Source organism: Ictalurus furcatus, chromosome 21 (genome assembly GCF_023375685.1).
Source record: "Ictalurus furcatus strain D&B chromosome 21, Billie_1.0, whole genome shotgun sequence".
NCBI classification, from domain to species: Eukaryota; Metazoa; Chordata; class Actinopteri; order Siluriformes; family Ictaluridae; genus Ictalurus; species Ictalurus furcatus.
The window spans coordinates 5,095,714-5,112,866 of record NC_071275.1 but is presented as its reverse complement, the minus strand read 5'-3'; the positions used below and the strand labels follow the sequence as shown (position 1 = coordinate 5,112,866).

The 17,153-nt window shown below is 40.5% G+C and overlaps 1 protein-coding gene across 1 annotated transcript in view; it reads right to left on the bottom strand.

Annotated features, from left to right (window-relative positions):
- Positions 1 to 517: 517 nt before the first annotated feature.
- cers5 (ceramide synthase 5) overlaps positions 518 to 17,153 on the bottom strand; it is a 36,354-nt gene continuing 19,718 nt past the window's right edge. The window contains exons 2-10 of the mRNA XM_053652969.1: positions 15,796 to 15,901; positions 13,969 to 14,099; positions 12,775 to 12,832; positions 12,310 to 12,360; positions 11,544 to 11,636; positions 7,970 to 8,098; positions 7,747 to 7,853; positions 5,075 to 5,231; positions 518 to 1,731 (exon numbers count right to left, since the gene is read on the bottom strand). Coding sequence (XP_053508944.1) covers positions 1,585 to 1,731; positions 5,075 to 5,231; positions 7,747 to 7,853; positions 7,970 to 8,098; positions 11,544 to 11,636; positions 12,310 to 12,360; positions 12,775 to 12,832; positions 13,969 to 14,099; positions 15,796 to 15,901 — 979 coding nt within the window. The 3' untranslated portion in view covers positions 518 to 1,584. The remainder of the gene's footprint in view (positions 1,732 to 5,074; positions 5,232 to 7,746; positions 7,854 to 7,969; positions 8,099 to 11,543; positions 11,637 to 12,309; positions 12,361 to 12,774; positions 12,833 to 13,968; positions 14,100 to 15,795; positions 15,902 to 17,153) is intronic.

Below are 17,153 nucleotides of genomic sequence, written 5' to 3'. Positions count from 1 at the left end.
TTTGAGATGCTTGATTTTTCTGCTTTTTTTGCGAATTGGCGCGGTGACGTTTGTAGGCTAATGAGAGCTTTAAGCTGTACTCATGTTCGACGCACGTGAATCGAAGGGGCTGAACGCGTGTTGTGATGATGGCGGGTGACGCGTCTCGGCCCGAATCTGCGGTAATTTTGAAAAATTGCAAGCGCCTGTGAATACTGCGGAGTTTCCATGATTTTTGCATTAGTTTCCACAATCGTAAAATGTTGGAGGGACTGGTATCGAAATCATTCTCATGGCTGGATCAGGAAGCTGTCTCAAGGTCAACAAACTTATTAACAAATTCAAAAAGACTGGAAGCGTTGCAGACCAACCGAGAAGCGGACGTCCACGAACATCCACTGACGAAGACACAACCGATGTAGTGCTGGCAAACATAGTCCCTTATATATATATATATATATATATATATATATATATATATATATATATATATATATATATATATATATATATATATATATATATATATATATATATATATAGACTTTTGGGACACACTGTGTCCTAAAGCAAGTCGCAAATACTCAAGTCCCCCTGTCTGCAGAACCAAACGTCCAGGTGGTGAAGTCGGACCTCATTCAGCCACTTCTACCTGTGGGTTTCAAGATGGTGTGTTGTTCTCTGTTGTACAGCATCTCATGAGGCTTAAGATTTAGAATTATTGGAGGCATTGGATCTGGTTAAGCTCCACCCCCTGGACTTTTGGTTCTACAATAAGGAGTATCTCCAAGAATCCAAGCATCAGTCCCAGTGGAAGTGGAACCAATAAAACAAATGGACACCAAACATTACTAAGCTGACTGACCGCTTGCATTTGTGTTGAGGGGACAATCGTGTGAATTTAACATTTCGCCAAACCGTTCATTTAATCTTCTTGCACCGAGGTGATGGTTCATTAGGTAAACCTATCTAGTACTGATTACTCTGGGAACTGTGTAGAATTTTTTCTTATGACATAACGGAGAACCAAATCATCTCTCACTGTGTAGCGATCAACTCATATTTTAATAAACTTATTTGGTCTCTAAATAAAAAAAATCACGCATAATGGAAAAACAGGACAGGCAAAGACAAAACGAGTAACCGAATGATGAAATCTGTAAAAAAAAAAAAAAAAAAAAAAGAATAATAAAAAAAAAAATTTTAAACCAGGAGGTCAAGCACATTAGACAAAAAGAAAGAATAAAAGAGGAACGGGAAAGAACTTCCTCCCTGACTTCAGTAAAACATGAAGGTTTAGGAAGAAAGTGCACATACTTCTGCTTCTGAAACTAGACGCAAAAAAAACAATCATTTAATCTCACTGTAGTCTGTCTCTTTTTCCCCCCACACATTGAAGCATCAGTGTCCATACAGCCAACATGATCCAGCACTTCATCATCAAGGTCAACATTTAACACTATGTCATCTCAAAGTGTGTGTAATGTAGGGAATGTGTGTATAGTGCCTCATTCTATTTTACAGTTTGGTCAGGAAACAGAGGAGTGGAATGAAGATGCTGTAGTAAGAACAGTTCTTGTGAATGGCTCGTGAAGCGTCGCCGTGTCACCAGCGCTCGTCTTTCCGGGTCCAGGGCTGGGAGCCGAAATGGCCGTTGGTGCCGTTTTCCTGTTTGCATGAAGTGAGGGTGTGACTCGTTTCAGGCTCTTCCTCTGAGCTGCTTTCGATATCGCTGCGCACGTCTTTGGATACCTGGGACGAAGAGAGCATTCGCAGTCGATGATGGTTGTCGAGATCATGCATTCTAAAAGCTACTTTGGTAAAAGAATCATTTTAAAAGGAGCAGTCTGTAATTTTTCAGAAACTAATGAACGGCTTTTAAGTGAGAGCGAATTTCAAGGTAGGAAAATGGAAACAGCCTGAAAGGAACACCAGAAATCCCTCTCAAACCTCATCAGTCCATCAATTTTTCTAAGATATCTTGCATGATTCCTACAGGTTACCAAGAAATCATTCCAAACTGCTCCTTTAAAAATGTGTTTTGGGGAAAATCTGAATTGTCCTTGCAAAGTGTTGGGCTGAAATATCACAGAACTAAAAGGAGAACGAGTGGAAGAGGAGGCACACTTACGGCTGAGGAACGAGAGAATGGGGTCTACTAGGCGAGAACAGCGAGCGAGGTTAAAGCACACAGAACAGGCAGAGATCTCGATCAGGAAAGAGCGACAGAAAGACAGCAGCTGCCTTCCACCCGAGAGGAGAGGGTGAAGAAAGAGAGAAGCCAGTTCTGCAGTGGAGAAACAGGGAGGAGCAACAGGCAAAGGATGAGAGAGTGAAGGAAAGTACAGAGCACGGGGGAAAAAAAAGATAAACGGGAACACCTGGTAAGGGAAGCTGGACTGCAAGGGTTAAATGTGAGATACACCATTTTAATATAAACCAGGGAGAGTTAATAGCGGTCAGACGTGATTCCTTGCATCTAAATTAAACCTGGTTAGTATCAGCTGAGGTGTCTGAACAAGGAAATCTACAACTGTGATGCATTTTGGGTCTCCAGGACTGCTGGACCATTTATGCCCAAGTCTCATTCTTGCTTACTCCTGATTTGAACTGCAGCTGTAAATCACAAAGACTGCCCTGTGCTCATTCCAGGACTCCAACCATTCTTTCAACACACCTAGTACTGTTTGTCTTTATTCTTCTACACATGTATACTGTAATGATTTATAATCCCACTATCCGGTGTCACCCAGAAGAGGTAGAGGTAAAGGTAAAGAGGTGATCAATTCCCTTCTGTGTCTGGTTCCTCTCAAGGTTATGTCCTCATGTTGTTTCAGAGAGTTTTTCCTTGCAGCTGTTGCTTCAGGTTTGCTCTAAATTGACATCTGAATTATAAAAACCTGCTTTGTGACCACGTCTGTTGTTAAAAGCAGAATATACAGTCCCGTCTAAAACTATTGGAGCGGCAAGGCTAATTCGTTTGTTTGTGCTATACACCAAAGACATCTGGGTTTGAGATCAAAAGATGAATACGAGAAGAGACTTCAGAATCTCAGCAGAATCCCCCCCCCCCCCCCCCCCCCGGTATTGATATGTAGATGTGTTAAACGACATTTGTATCAGACCGCCCGATTTGTAGGAGAGCAAAAACACGTGACCGACACCAAGGTGTGTCCGGTTAGATTGATTATTTAAACATTAACTAGCTCTGAATATCTGGTTTTAGCGTTCACTTTCACCTGTGAAGACTGCATTTGTTGTTAAAAAAAAGGATAATCCAACATAAAGATCAGAGAGCTGTCTCTGGGAGAAAAGCAAGCCATTTTGAAGTTGAGAAAAGAGGGACAACGAATCAGAGGCATTACAACAGTTTGGAATGTCACTGGAACGGGCTCACGGATCTTTATTGATGTGTAACTCATGATGGGAGCAGCAGAATGAATTCAGAAGTTTACTGGAACATTTTGTCTGCCAATTTACAGAGAAATGCATCCAAATTAATTGGAAGAAACTTCATTATACAGCACAACAATGATCAAAAAACAAACAGCCAACACAACAAATGACGTTATCAGGGGGGGAAAGTGGAAGGTTTTAGACTGGCCAAGTCAATCACCAGACCTTAACCCAGTTGAGCAGCATTCCACCTCCTGAAGAGGAGACTGAAGGGAGAAACCCCCGAAACTAACAACAACTGAAAGAGGCTGCGGTAAAAGCATCACAAAAGAAGAAACCAATAATTTGGCGATGTCACTGAGTCACAGGCTTGATGCAGTTATTATAAGTAATGGATATGCAACCAAATATTAAGTGTTATTTACTTGAATTTACTTCAAGACTTATCTGTTCCTATACTTTTGCTCACCTAAAAATTGGGTGGTCTAAGACAAAAGATTCTATGTTGTTTAACGCATCTAGATGTAAATACCAGGAAATAGAAGCTGAGATCCTAATCTTTCATCTCTTAGCCATCTTTTGATCTCAAACCCAAATGTCTTTGTTGTATAGCACTAACCAAATTAACTGGCCTTGCCGTTCCAATAATTTTGGAGGGGACTGTAAATAAAACTGAACTGAATTAAATTGAGTTCTGTACCTCAGGTCTAAACCTTATAATTAATACGTGGGGGAAAATGGAAACAAAGACAACTCATTAGATAATGTTCAGATTTTGTAACCTGGCTCAAACATTGGCTCATGCAGTGTTTATAGTACATATACATTGTACAGTACAGGCTGTACATTATTATTGCGACATTACGCAACTCTGACATTGCAAAAGAAGGCAATACGTAATGACCTTTTAACCGAACACTAAACTGTGTCCTGTGTTATTGCTGATGTTCATCCGTCACATGATCCAGTACACTGAAATAATTCGTCATTAATTTCCCAGAAGATTACAATAAACCAACATAATTTCTAGACATTTTATTTTTAAGCTCAAAATTAGCTACGTTTCCATCAAAGTTGCGAATTTAACTTAGGCGACAAATTGGAATATTGCTTAAAACATTTGTGAAAAAAGCACCGTTTCTGTCCCAAGTGAACAAAATTGTCACTTCCAGGGAAGTTTACACCCCGCTGGCTCTGAATATATCGTGTTGCCTTCTTACGCATCAGTATATTTGCACCTTTTGTGATAGTTGTGTACGAGTCCCTCGGTTGTCCTCAGTGTGAAAAGATGGATCTGAAAATCATATAGTCGCTGATGGAAAGGGGTCAAATATGCAGAAGATGCTGGAAAAGCAAAGAATGTGCAGGACCTGGAGGATTTTTCTGAAGAACAGTGGGAAGTTTAACTGCTCAGGACAAACAAGGGACTCATGAACAACTATCACGAGACATAAATACAGTCGTTGATCATCCAGGTAAGGACACGCAGTATTAATACTCAGGCGTACTGTATGTAAATGTTTGAACTGCTTCATTTGTATGAATTCAGTTATTATTGTGTCTTGTCGACTATATGTAAACGTCTGTTATGTGAAATAGCTTATTCAGAGCAGGACTAAATAAAAAAACTACAAGCGGTTTTAATGATCTCTTATAATGATGTGCGAGCACCCTCTAGAGGCACATAACAGTGACTCACCTTTCCTCTCATAAGGGCTTTGAAGGCGATGCGTACTATGAGGTAGGACCAGATGATGTGCAGAACCTGCAGCACCAGCAGCAGAACGTTAAAGAGCCACCACGAAGGGTACGGCCCGATGATCTCCCAGCTCTCAAACATTGTACTGTTCAGGATCCTACAACACACACACACACACACACACACACACACACACACACACACACACACACACATATTACTGACCTCATTCTTACTTGATCAGAGAATAAGTCAAAAGCAGTGTCTCACATAAAGGTTATTTCAGATTTTAGCGTTCATTTTTGTCAACATGTTCATGTCCTGTCTGGGAAACAGACTGTAAAATATTAACAGTGTTTGTGTGACACTGACACCAATCTGTCACGCGTACGGCCTGCAGGCTGAGACTGGCCTGACAAAGGCTGTAATCCGGATCGCCAAATCGATTTAAAATGTGTGTTCAAATTTAAAACCATCTTGTGGATTGTAGTTTAAAGATCAGTGGGGAAAAGAAGATCTGGGGGGAAAAAAAAGTCTCTGTTATTCCACTAGGGGGGGAAATTAGGGCAATAAACTTCACGTCATTAGCAAGCTGAAAATGGGATGCTGTTTCACAATGAAGGTGGAGGGGGGATATACAAGGAAAAGAACATACTTAGTGACTGTACCTTGTTACTAAAGTTTTATTTTGGTGTATTTATACTACTACTATTTATACTACTGAAATTGAATATGTGTACTCTTTCTTACTGTACTTTATTTGTAAGGGGGGGGGGGATTAGATTTTACTCATTAAATTTGTGTTTAGACCTTCAAAGTACTTGTTACAAGGTCATCTTCTCTCATCCGGCCAATGGCTGTACGCTATACACGGTTCTAAACTTATATAAAAGGTTTGTCGTGGACAGTGTTTTCACTAGCGGGTCGATTTCTAAGTGATATCATAACCGCAGTACTGTCAAACGAGCCTTTGTCAGGCCCTTGACGCTCAGCTGATTGGATTTGTGCCTCGCTGCCAAGTCACTCTGAATAAAAGCATCTGCTAAATGAATAAGTGTAATGTAAACCTTGCGAATGGCTAAAGAGATGAATGAGCTTTAGGTCAGGTTTATTTGAGCATTGTGGTCAGTGTGTGTGCGCGTGCGTCGTCAGCGCTCGGCTCTTCCTGCACTGCTGCGTGTGCTTCAGTAATGACACCGGCGCTCAAACCCTAAACCCCTAGACACTGAATCCGCCTGCTCACGTTACTCTCCGCCGCCGAACGCAATCTGAAGAGGTCCTTATCGGAAATGGCCTTAATGGGGCTTTTACACACACTGGGGCTGACAAATTTCATTTCGAATAGCAGGTTTGTTTTTTTTTTTTTTCCACTGCCACAGACTGAGCAAACATTAGCAGTAACACTATCGCATCACCCACAGAAGGAGAAATGGGTGTTGATTTCTTAAGCAAGTCAGACAGCGAACTTGCGACCTACTCATCAGCTTTAGGACATATTTGAATCTTTTTTATACTGAACTTTATATTGAAGACGGAAATATTTATTTAAATGTGAATAAGTACGCCATCAATTGCATGCGTTATTAGCGGAGTGCTGCTGAATTCTCATTTCTGATTAGTCAGAAGTTGTTTTTTTTTTTTTTAATAACAGCAGCTCTGAAGCTAGTTCCGGCTCCAAGGCAAATCGCAGGTTTGTATTCATGTGCTCCTTCTCATCGGTCATCATTTCTACAGTAACAGCTAATTCACTGATTCTTGTATGGCAGAACCTCCAACTACTGTAATACAAATGGAGTAAAAACATGGTGGTGTTTAACACAGAAATGCAGATTTGTCGATACTGCGATGCTTCCTGTATAGACATGTTTATTTAACATCCATGGAAGGAGTCTCCAGTGTCAGCACTTTGTAACTGTCAACATGGGAAAGTCTTCAGGACAGCACTGTTGCTCACGAACATGACAAGCTGCAATTTTTTTATTTTATTTTTTTTAAACTTCAAGAGAAGCTGGTGAAGGAACGAGCTGCTAGAACGTAAGCGATAACAGGAAGTAACTTGTTTCCCCCCAGACATTCCACAGCATTAAATGTAAATATAAATGGATAAAAAGCAAGACGGCGCAGGTTAATTACATTATTTAAATTTTTTTTTTTTTTTTTTTTACATTTTATGGCATTTTGGCAGACGCCCTTATCCAGAGCGACTTACATTTATCTCATTATACAACCGAGCAGTTGAGGGTTAAGGGTCTTGCCCAAGGGCCCAGTAGTGGCAGCTTGGCAGTGCTGGGGCTTGAACTCCTGATCTTCTAATCAGTAACCCAGAACCTTTAACCACTGAGCCACCACTGCTAATTAATAAAATAAATGTAATTGTTGGGAAATTGCTGTGGTATAAGAGGAATAAAACACTTTGGGACGTGCTGTTACTGGAAAATCAACTTCGGGTTGCTAACTCTAACTCGGCTTCATTTCAGGCTGTAACACCACCCTAAAATGTAGTGATTATTTTCCTGTAACAGCTATAACCTATAGTACATGGCACAGGAGGTCACTAAGCAAAAACTAAAAGAGACATTTATTCAATTATATCATTGACAGCCCAGTCTCTCTCTCTCTCTCACACACACACACACACACACACACACACACACACACATACAGTTACGCACCAAAAAGGGTAAATGATGAGCCTTGTCCCAATAAAAGCTGCACCAAATACCACAAATAGGGAGTCACACAGCCGCTGGTATTTGGCATAATTGGCTAACTTGGCAGCCTGCGAAACAGAAATTCAACGTTGTACATAAAACACTAAACGTTGAGCAAGGTTTCAAAAGTATTTCGCATTAACATTTTCAAACAATTTAGAGCTCCTTTTAAAAGAAACGGTACCTCCAGGAGGAAGTCGGAGGCGTCGTGCACACACATGACCAGGCTGCCCACGCGTGCCATGTTGTTCACATATGAGAAGCTGATCAAGCTCACAGTGGCCAGGTGATGCACAAACATGATGAGGAAGTCCTACAGACATGGCAAGCGAAATGAAAATATTTAGAATATTAGACAAGACATTGAACAGGATAAAACGTTTGAATAACGTTTGGAGAATTGCTCCTACTGCTCTTAGTATGCTGATTAGCTTTAAAGCACCTGCACGCTATATGGCCAAAAGTATGTGGACACATGACCATTACATGTCAAGCACCAGATGTGCTTTTTGAACATCCTATTCCAAAACCATGGGTATTTATATGGAATTGGTTCCCACCTTTACTTTTCTGGGAAGGCTTTCCACTAGATTTTGGAACGTGGCTGTGGGGGTTTGTGTTCATTCAGGTACAAGAGCATTAGCAAATGGTAAATGGTCTGCACTTATATAACACTATTTTTAACCTTCTCTAAAGCACTTTACACTGGTTCTCATTCACACCAATGCTAGCAGAGCTGCCATGCAAGGAGCTAACTTGCCATCGGAAGCAACTTGGGGTTCAGTGTCTTGCCCAAAGCATGCGGAGTCATGTGGGCCGGGAATCGAACCACCAACTCTACGATTAGTGGACAACCCGCTCTACCACCTGAGCCACAGCCGTTAGTGAGGTCATGCACTGATGTACGGTGAGGAGATCTGGGGTGCAGTCGGCATTAAAGTTCATCCCAAAAGTGTTCAGTGGGGTTTAGGTCAGGGCTCTGTACAGGACACAATTTCTTCCACACCAACATTCTCAAACCATGTCTTCATGGAGCTCGCTTTGTACACAGGCGCACTGTCATGCTGGAACAGGTTTGGGTCTCTTAGTTCTAGTGAAGGGAAATTGTAATGCTACAGCATACAAAGACATTTTACACAATCACGTGCTTCCAACTTTGTGGTAGCAGTTTGGGGAAAACCCCATCACATGTGGGTGTGATGGTCAGGTTTCCATGTCCTTTTGGCCATATAGTGTACGTACAACATACAAGTAAGTTACATTAAATCTTGTGCAAGTTGAGTAGGCTATAAAAATCTAAACATACTAAATGCAAGTTTTAATTTTTATTTGATTCATTTTTATTTACAGTTCGCTACTACTATTGTCCCCAGCATGCTAACTAAGTAGCTAATAGATTAATACACATAGCTGACTAGGTCCAACCCATGTTCAAAGCAGAGATTTATACGGTATATTGCTCGAATAAATAAGTTAATGTAATAACACGATGAACCATGCGATGGAAATTCTTCTAAGGGGAAATGGTGAGAGGAAGTGGGTAAAGGTGAGTTTTTTAAAAAAAAAAAAAAAAAGGTAGTGAAAGAGCGCAAAACACAGTGCCCAGGTGTGTTATATAGCTGAACAAGGAGAATCTGTATGGAGATGTCTTAATGCAACTGCCTTTTGATATATTTGCTTAGAATTTTTTTTTGCAGGAGTCTCTAGTGCTAGAGCTTTGTAACAGTCAGAGGTAAAGCTGTAACTTTTAACATTTTGTGTGTTCGTTTTGTTTGTAGTTTTCTGTCTTACAGGTGCATCTCAAAAAAAATTTGAACATCATGGAAAAGTTCATTTTTTCCTGTAATTTAATTCAAAACGTGGAACTTTTCATATATTTTAGATTCATTACAGAAAGTGTAAGCCTTTTTTTTTGTTGTTTTAATCTTGATGATTACGTCTTACAGCTCATGGAAATCAAAAATCCAGTATCTCAAAATATTAGAACAAAGAATTTATAATACAAAAAATGTCGACCTGAGAAGAGCTCTAATCAGATAATTAACTCAAAACACCTGCAACGGTTTCCTGAGGCTTTAATCTCTGTCTGGTTCAGTACACACAACCACAATCATGGGGAAGACGAAAGTAAATGCTCCACTGTGTTTTCTCAAGTCGAGAGTCAATGCAGCGTCAACCAGGAGATTTTAGAGCACTTCATGCTTCCATCTGCTGACGAGCTTTATGGAGATGCTGATTTACTTTTCCAGCAGGACTTGGCACCTGCCCACAGTGCCAACACTATTACTAACTGCTTTTTTGACCATGGTATTACTGCGCTTGATTGGCCAGCCGACTCGCCTGACCTGAACCCCATAGAGAATGTATGAGAGACACCAGACCCAACAATACAGACGAGCTGAAGGCCACTCCCAAAGCAACCTAGGCTTCCAGGACACCTCAGCAGTGCCACAGGCTGATCGTCTCCATGCCACACCACATTGGTGAGTAATTCATGCAAAAGGAGTCCCAACCAAGAGTGTATAAATTAACACACTTTTCAGAAGGTCGACATTTCTGTATTATAAATTCTTCATTCTAATATTTTGAGATACTGGATTTTTGATTTCTATGAGCTGTAAGCCGTAATCATCAAGGTAAAAATCTTTCACTTTATGTGTAATGAAGCTAGAATATATGAAAGCCCCACTATCTGAATTAAATTACAGAAAAAAAAAACAACTTTTCCACAATATTCTCATTTTTTTTAAATGTACCTGTATTACTTACGTCAAGAGAAAGTGAGGGAACGACTGTTTATATCTGCTATAATGTAAGTGATAACAGGCAATAACATGTTTCACAGGCATTCCAAAACATTACATGTAACTATAAATGCATAAAATATATGAGATGTTGTTTTTCCATAAAAAAAAAAAAAAAACTGTATTCTTCGAAGACTTGCTGTGGTACAAGCAGAATAAAATGCTTCAGGACATGATATTAGGGGGAAAAATAATCAACTTCAAGGTGATGCACCCCCTTGTTGATTATTGTCCTATAACAGCACGTCCTGTTGTGGTGCAAACTGAATTATGTTTCCATAGTTTTTCTCTTTACATTATAAGCTAACATCCAAATGTAAAAATCTTTGAATCACTGTTCCTGTGCAATCAAATACACTTAAGACCTATGAATAGGGAGTTGTGATTGAATGTACCAGAGGCAATTCAAACAAACTTCCATTTTAAATCTGATTACATTTACACCATTGACAAAGCTACAAATTGTACTCGCAATTATCATTCCTTGCGACGCTCTACTGCCACAAGTATATTTTGATTACAGTTTTGAGTCAGTGTGTCAGTAGTGTGCGTTTGGAGTTGCCAGCATGAACAGCGAGTCTCTGCATGTTGGAAATATTTGCAACGTGTGTGTGTGTGTGTGTGTGTGTGTGTGTGTGTGTGATTGACTAAGAGCAGAGCAGGTGTGTAAAAAAAAAAGATCACTGTGCCAAGCAGACAGAGCTCAGGGTAGATGAGAGATCCACACTGCACTACAGCATGCACCAACACACACACACACACACACACACACACCTAAATACTATCTAACCATCTAAGCATCAAAAATACACTCACTGCTATAAGCAAAATAAAGTTACTATACTTGACTGATAAGGTTGTTGGGTGAATGTGCTGGAGTACAGGCGTTCCTATTAAAGTGGCTGTTGTCACGAGCGAGGATGTGTTTGTACAGCAATAATGACACACACTCACCTTTCGTTTAATGTCTGTAAACTGGGAGAACATGAGAGACCAGTAGAAGGCCAGCTCTGTTACATAGTAGTGATACAGGCCAGGACTGAGGGCCTTGAAAAAGAAAAGACACACACACACACACACACACACACACACACACACACACACACACACATTGTAATCATTGATAAATTGCTATGGTACGAGCAAAAAAAAACATTCAGAATGTCCTGCTGTGGGAAAAATAATCCACTTCAGGGTTGTAACAGTAGCTGTGATTTTCAGTGGACCATGTTGTACAACCCTATCACGGATTATTTTCCTATAACAGCTTACCCTGTTGTGTTTAATTCATTAATTATTATTTATTACTTAGGACCCAGTGGTAGTGTTACGCTTATAGTGTGCAAGTCACGTGAGCTGTTTTGCCTCACACCCCCCCCCCCCAATAAGCCAGCAATAATGGAAAAAATGCCTAGTATGACAGCAGACTCAGTCTCTAGCATCTCAGCGCTGTTACGTGCATCTTTTACTCATTAATTATGGGACAGTAAACTACACAAATCTCTTCGTTCAGAAGGAGGACACTTACAAATTGGCCAAAAACAAGGAAGACAGCTGGAGTGCCTTAATTTCAGCAGTACAACCCCGAAATGCCATGCCTGTGATTAATGTGTCTGCGATAACATAAGTGTCTGCATGGAATATTTGAATGTATTGTTAAACCCGTTATCAACATGAATGAAATTCATTCGGCTGCACACTGAGGAGGATTAGAGCTCACCTGATAGGGGTAATTGTACCAGCACTGTCGCGTGTCCCACATCCAGGGGGACTAAAATAGCATGCGCACGCACACACACACACACACACACACACACACACACACACGTGTCAAAATGTATTACAATTGATGGGAAAAGCTAAAGACTAGAATGTGTAGTCCATGTTCTACAGCGGCACTGAATCTAAGCTTGACTGCTTAAAGTACAACGTACTGATGTCTACATTCACAAAATAACAAGAATGAAGTTCATTTTCATTCAGAAAAAAAAAAAAAAAAGCTGCCCGCTGTGCTCGTGCCTCATGTGTTGGTCTTACGCAAACATGATAAAAGCCATGAACAATTTTATGCACTAGAGTCAGGAAGAATGCTTTGCCCCTATTACTTTTGGAATATCTATTCCAGATCATCTTTCAACCTTTCCAGCTGTAATGTTTTGTTGTTTTGTTTTGTTTTTTTGCTTACCTGCCATAGAAAGCAGAACCCATAGGTAAATATACCCAGATAAAATGTAAACCTCCACCTGAAAAGAAATAAGAGTCAAACAAAATGATTGTGTTCATAGTGACAAAAGCTGAGAAACACACACACACACACACATACACACACACACATACACACACACACACATACACACACACACACACATACACACACCTGAACTAGGCTTGTTGCGATAGTCGGTGTTACACAGTGTTTGGCCACACACCGATTACATCACTTATTTTCACTTTTTAAAATTGAAACTTTGTGTTTAAATCCCCCCCCCCCAGTGATACCGGTTTTACCGGTGTTGTCGCATGTCGATTAACCGGTGGGAAAATTTCCCTCACCGTCACGTCCCTACCCTGAACAAACACACAAATTAACAAAACATCTAACTATTCCCCGCTGGAAAAGGTCCAGGTCATGAGGCACGCTGCCAACAATGCTATCACTCTAATCTAGTATGGCAATAATAAAAAGGTCCAAGGTCATGTGCATGCAGAGGAAACTAGGGCTGCGTCCATAATGGCGTACTACCCTACTACAAGCAGTACGTCAGAGTAGAATGTCCGAATTCTCTGTAGGCGTGAAATACCCGGATGGCGTACTGCTTCCGGCGAGATTTTTCAGTATGCAACCGATAGACACTACGTGAGTCAAAAATTCCCATAATGCAACAGGACTGGTGCAGATGAACTCGGAAGACACAAACTCGGAACTGTCGGAACTAACTGTCGGAAGACAACGCGTCGGCTCTTTTTAAATTTTAAACCTTGGTTAAACAGGACTTGTTTAACGATACCCAAATAAACTGTTAACTTGTTGAAGGCTTAAACAAATCTTTAAACAAATCTTTTTTGTGATCTCCATCCTGCCTTAGCCGTCCAAGCTAACGGTAATGAATTTACCTCAGCCTGTTAACCCCGCCCACATTACATTACTAATTCAGTTCACGTTCCTGATGTGCATTTTACCGTTAGTGCTGTTGCTTTAATCTGGTGGTCGCTTTAAATTTTTGAGTCTATGATGACGTCGAAGGTCACATGATAATGCCAACATGGCGGTTGTAGTATATCCGGGATTGTATTCATACTACACACGCATACTGATTAGTACGCACTGTCACAGTACGCGATTTCGGACGCAGCCTAGAGGACACATGGCAGGACCTACATGCTCTCACAGAACTTGGTCCTTGTGCTGGGTTTGTCCTGATTCCGCCGATGACGAAACCATCGCTGGATCTTTCTCACCTCCCAGTCCAGCTGCTTAGACAAACCGTCTAGCTGGCGTGCATCTGGACACTAAAATACAAAAAAAAAAAAAAACGAGATGAGTCAGCACTTCCCTAAGGAGACACCCAGAGGAATAAGCTATTAAATATCTCAAGGATGTTTATTTATAGGATATACTCTCAGCATCCACTTTAATACATGCAGAGCTGAAAACAAAAAATATCTAGCTTTTCCCAATCATGTAGCCTAAACTCATCAACATTAATGAATTCATTATTGGCTTCATTACTTACTTACTTACTTACTTACTTACTTAATTAATAAGAGAGGCCTGCAGGTTTCGCACCAAAATAGACTGATATTTGGAGCGGTCCATGATTCCATCTATCTCGACTACAGCCCCAGTCCCATTTGAAGAGAAGCAGCCCCAGAACATGATGCTGCCACCACCATGCTTCCCCATGGGTATGGTGTTCTCTGGGTGAAAAGTTGTCTTGTATTTTGTGTCAAACATATCTTTTAGAACTATGTCCAAAAGGTTCTACCTTGGTCTCATCAATAAAACATTTTTTCACATGTTTTGCGGGTGATTTAGGCGGGTTTGGACGTCAATCTAGCCACTCTACTAGAGTACGTAGCACAGACATATGAAGAACACGAGAGACTGCTGTCACACGCAGGGAGTGAACAGCACTCGGCAGATATTCCTGCAGATCTGTAGGTAGATCTTGGCGGCCTTCTTCTTGTCCTTTCATCAATTTTGGAGGGACGTCCTGTACTTGGTGAGGTCACTGCAGTGCCCCATTTTCTCCGCATGTTGACGATGGCCTTCACAGTGCTCCATGGTCCATCTAATGTTCTGGAAACGGGATGTTTTGTACCCCTCTCCTGATCTAAACCTTCCGAAAGTGAAATCCCGTACACGCTTTATAAACTGTTCGAGGACCATGGCTTCAGCAGCCACATGACACCAAGTAGATGTCAAGAAAATGCTAGAGAAACAGCCGCTCTTTATTTAGGGTTAATTCTGTGCACAGCCATTATAACAGGGTGTGCACACTTATGCAACCAGGTTACTGTAAGTGTTTTCTTTTTTTCCTCCAAAGTGTCTATCTGTTTTTCATATGAACTTTGTTGGTTGCTATATCACGATAAAAGTGAAAAAGATCTGACATGATTTATCTTGGCTTCATTTTTCACATCACGAAAACCTTGTCGTTTTAACAGGGGTGGGTAAACTTTGTATCCACTGTATATGAAAGCAAGGTGTTGCCAAAGCTGTTAATCCATGACTGGCTGTTTTATGTCAGAGATGCAGCCCAGATGGTCAAAGGATACTGGAAAAGGAACTACTGCATTTGGCAAAGTGCTTTGAACCTGACAAGCTACTACAACAGTAATGATGAACCTTCTTTCAGACGGTGTTGTTTTTCCCTGTCTGTGGATCAAAGTGCATTGAAAGCACACAATAAAGTAAATGGGTCTACTAAAATAAAAATAAAAAGTAGGCGTGTACGCTTTATAAGAATGAAGCCAAGTGGGAAAAGGGAGCTCTTGTTAAAAGAGGTGAAAATTCTTCAAACTATCAGGAAAATATATATATATATATATATATATATATATATATATATAGGATAATCAGAACCAAAATAATTTTTTTATTATTATTATTTTTTTTTTTTTTTAACCATGAATAACGGACACTCAAAGCACAAAAGGTCTAAAGAGTCCACGAAAAATAAAGCAGAAGATGGATTAGAGTTACCTTTGAGATGGATGTAAACACTTTCTCGAGGACAGCATTTGGCTGGGCTCTCCGGTTCACCCCGGCCTGGATGTGGAGGATGTGCGCACAAGGACCTGCGATGAACCTGACAAAACAGAAACCTTTCATTTAAATAGGAAGTCCTGCTAGCTTTCAAGGACTTCGTTTACATGGACGGCAGTAATCTAATTATTGACCTTATTCTGAATAAGACAATATTGTGATTAAGGTGTTTACATGAGTCGCTTTTAGAATACTCCTTTCATGTTCCCCTTTTACGTGTTATAGAACATAGATCGATTAACAGCACACGTCATTATGCCACTGTGCCACGCCGTCTGACGTTCCCTCGTATTAACATACAGTTCGTCTTCGTTATGGCACCGTATACAGTTTTGGGTGTTTTATTTTTAATTTTACGAACGCTTCAAGTGCAGATAATTATTTGTCATGCTGTACGTGCAAATAGACGACTGCTTGAATCCACAGGCTGTGTCTGAAACCGCGTACTTACCTAAATACATGTATTTCACCTACTATATAGGAGGTAAGTGTGCGGTTTGGGACGCAGCCGTGCTCTCTTATTTGCCGTCAAACGGTTGAGCGCTGCCGTGTGTGATCGTGTCCTGTCACAAAATGCGGTGAAAACTCTCATACGACGTTATTAGTGTGATTAAGGTGTGTACATGTCTGTAACACACGTCGATAATGCGACTAAAACAGGAGTACTCCACACGTCTACATTCGATTTGTGTTTACTTCGAGTATAACTTTAATCGCATTAAGGTAATAAAAAAATCGCTGTTTACATGCTAGTTTCTTAATCAGAGTATCGTCTTAATTGGGTTAATATCGGATTATTGCTGTCCATGTAAACGTACTGAGTGTTAGGTTCAGTCAAGTGCAGGGACACATAAGTGAAACCAAGAGTGAGATGACGAAGCAGAACTTAAACACTTAATAATCTGCAATGTAACACTGCTAAGATAAAATGGGTGACAATTCCATGCAAATATTTCTATATTACACATATGAGCCAAATTAATAGGAACATCTATACGTTGATGTGCCCATTCGCGTAATTATTCAGTCAGCCAATTACACGATTAAGAGCTTCAATTAATGCTCACGTTTAACATCAGAATGGAGGAGAAAATGTGATATCAGTGACTTTGACTGTGGCATGGTTGTTGGCGTCAGAAGAAATGACGAAACGCATCTCAGAACGCACAACACTTTAAACCCTGAGACGGATGGTATACAGTAGCCGAAGACCAGGTCGGGTTCTACTCCAGTCAGTCAGGAACACAAATTTGAGGCTACATCCTGAGCGAAACTGGATAGATGAATGTTGGAAA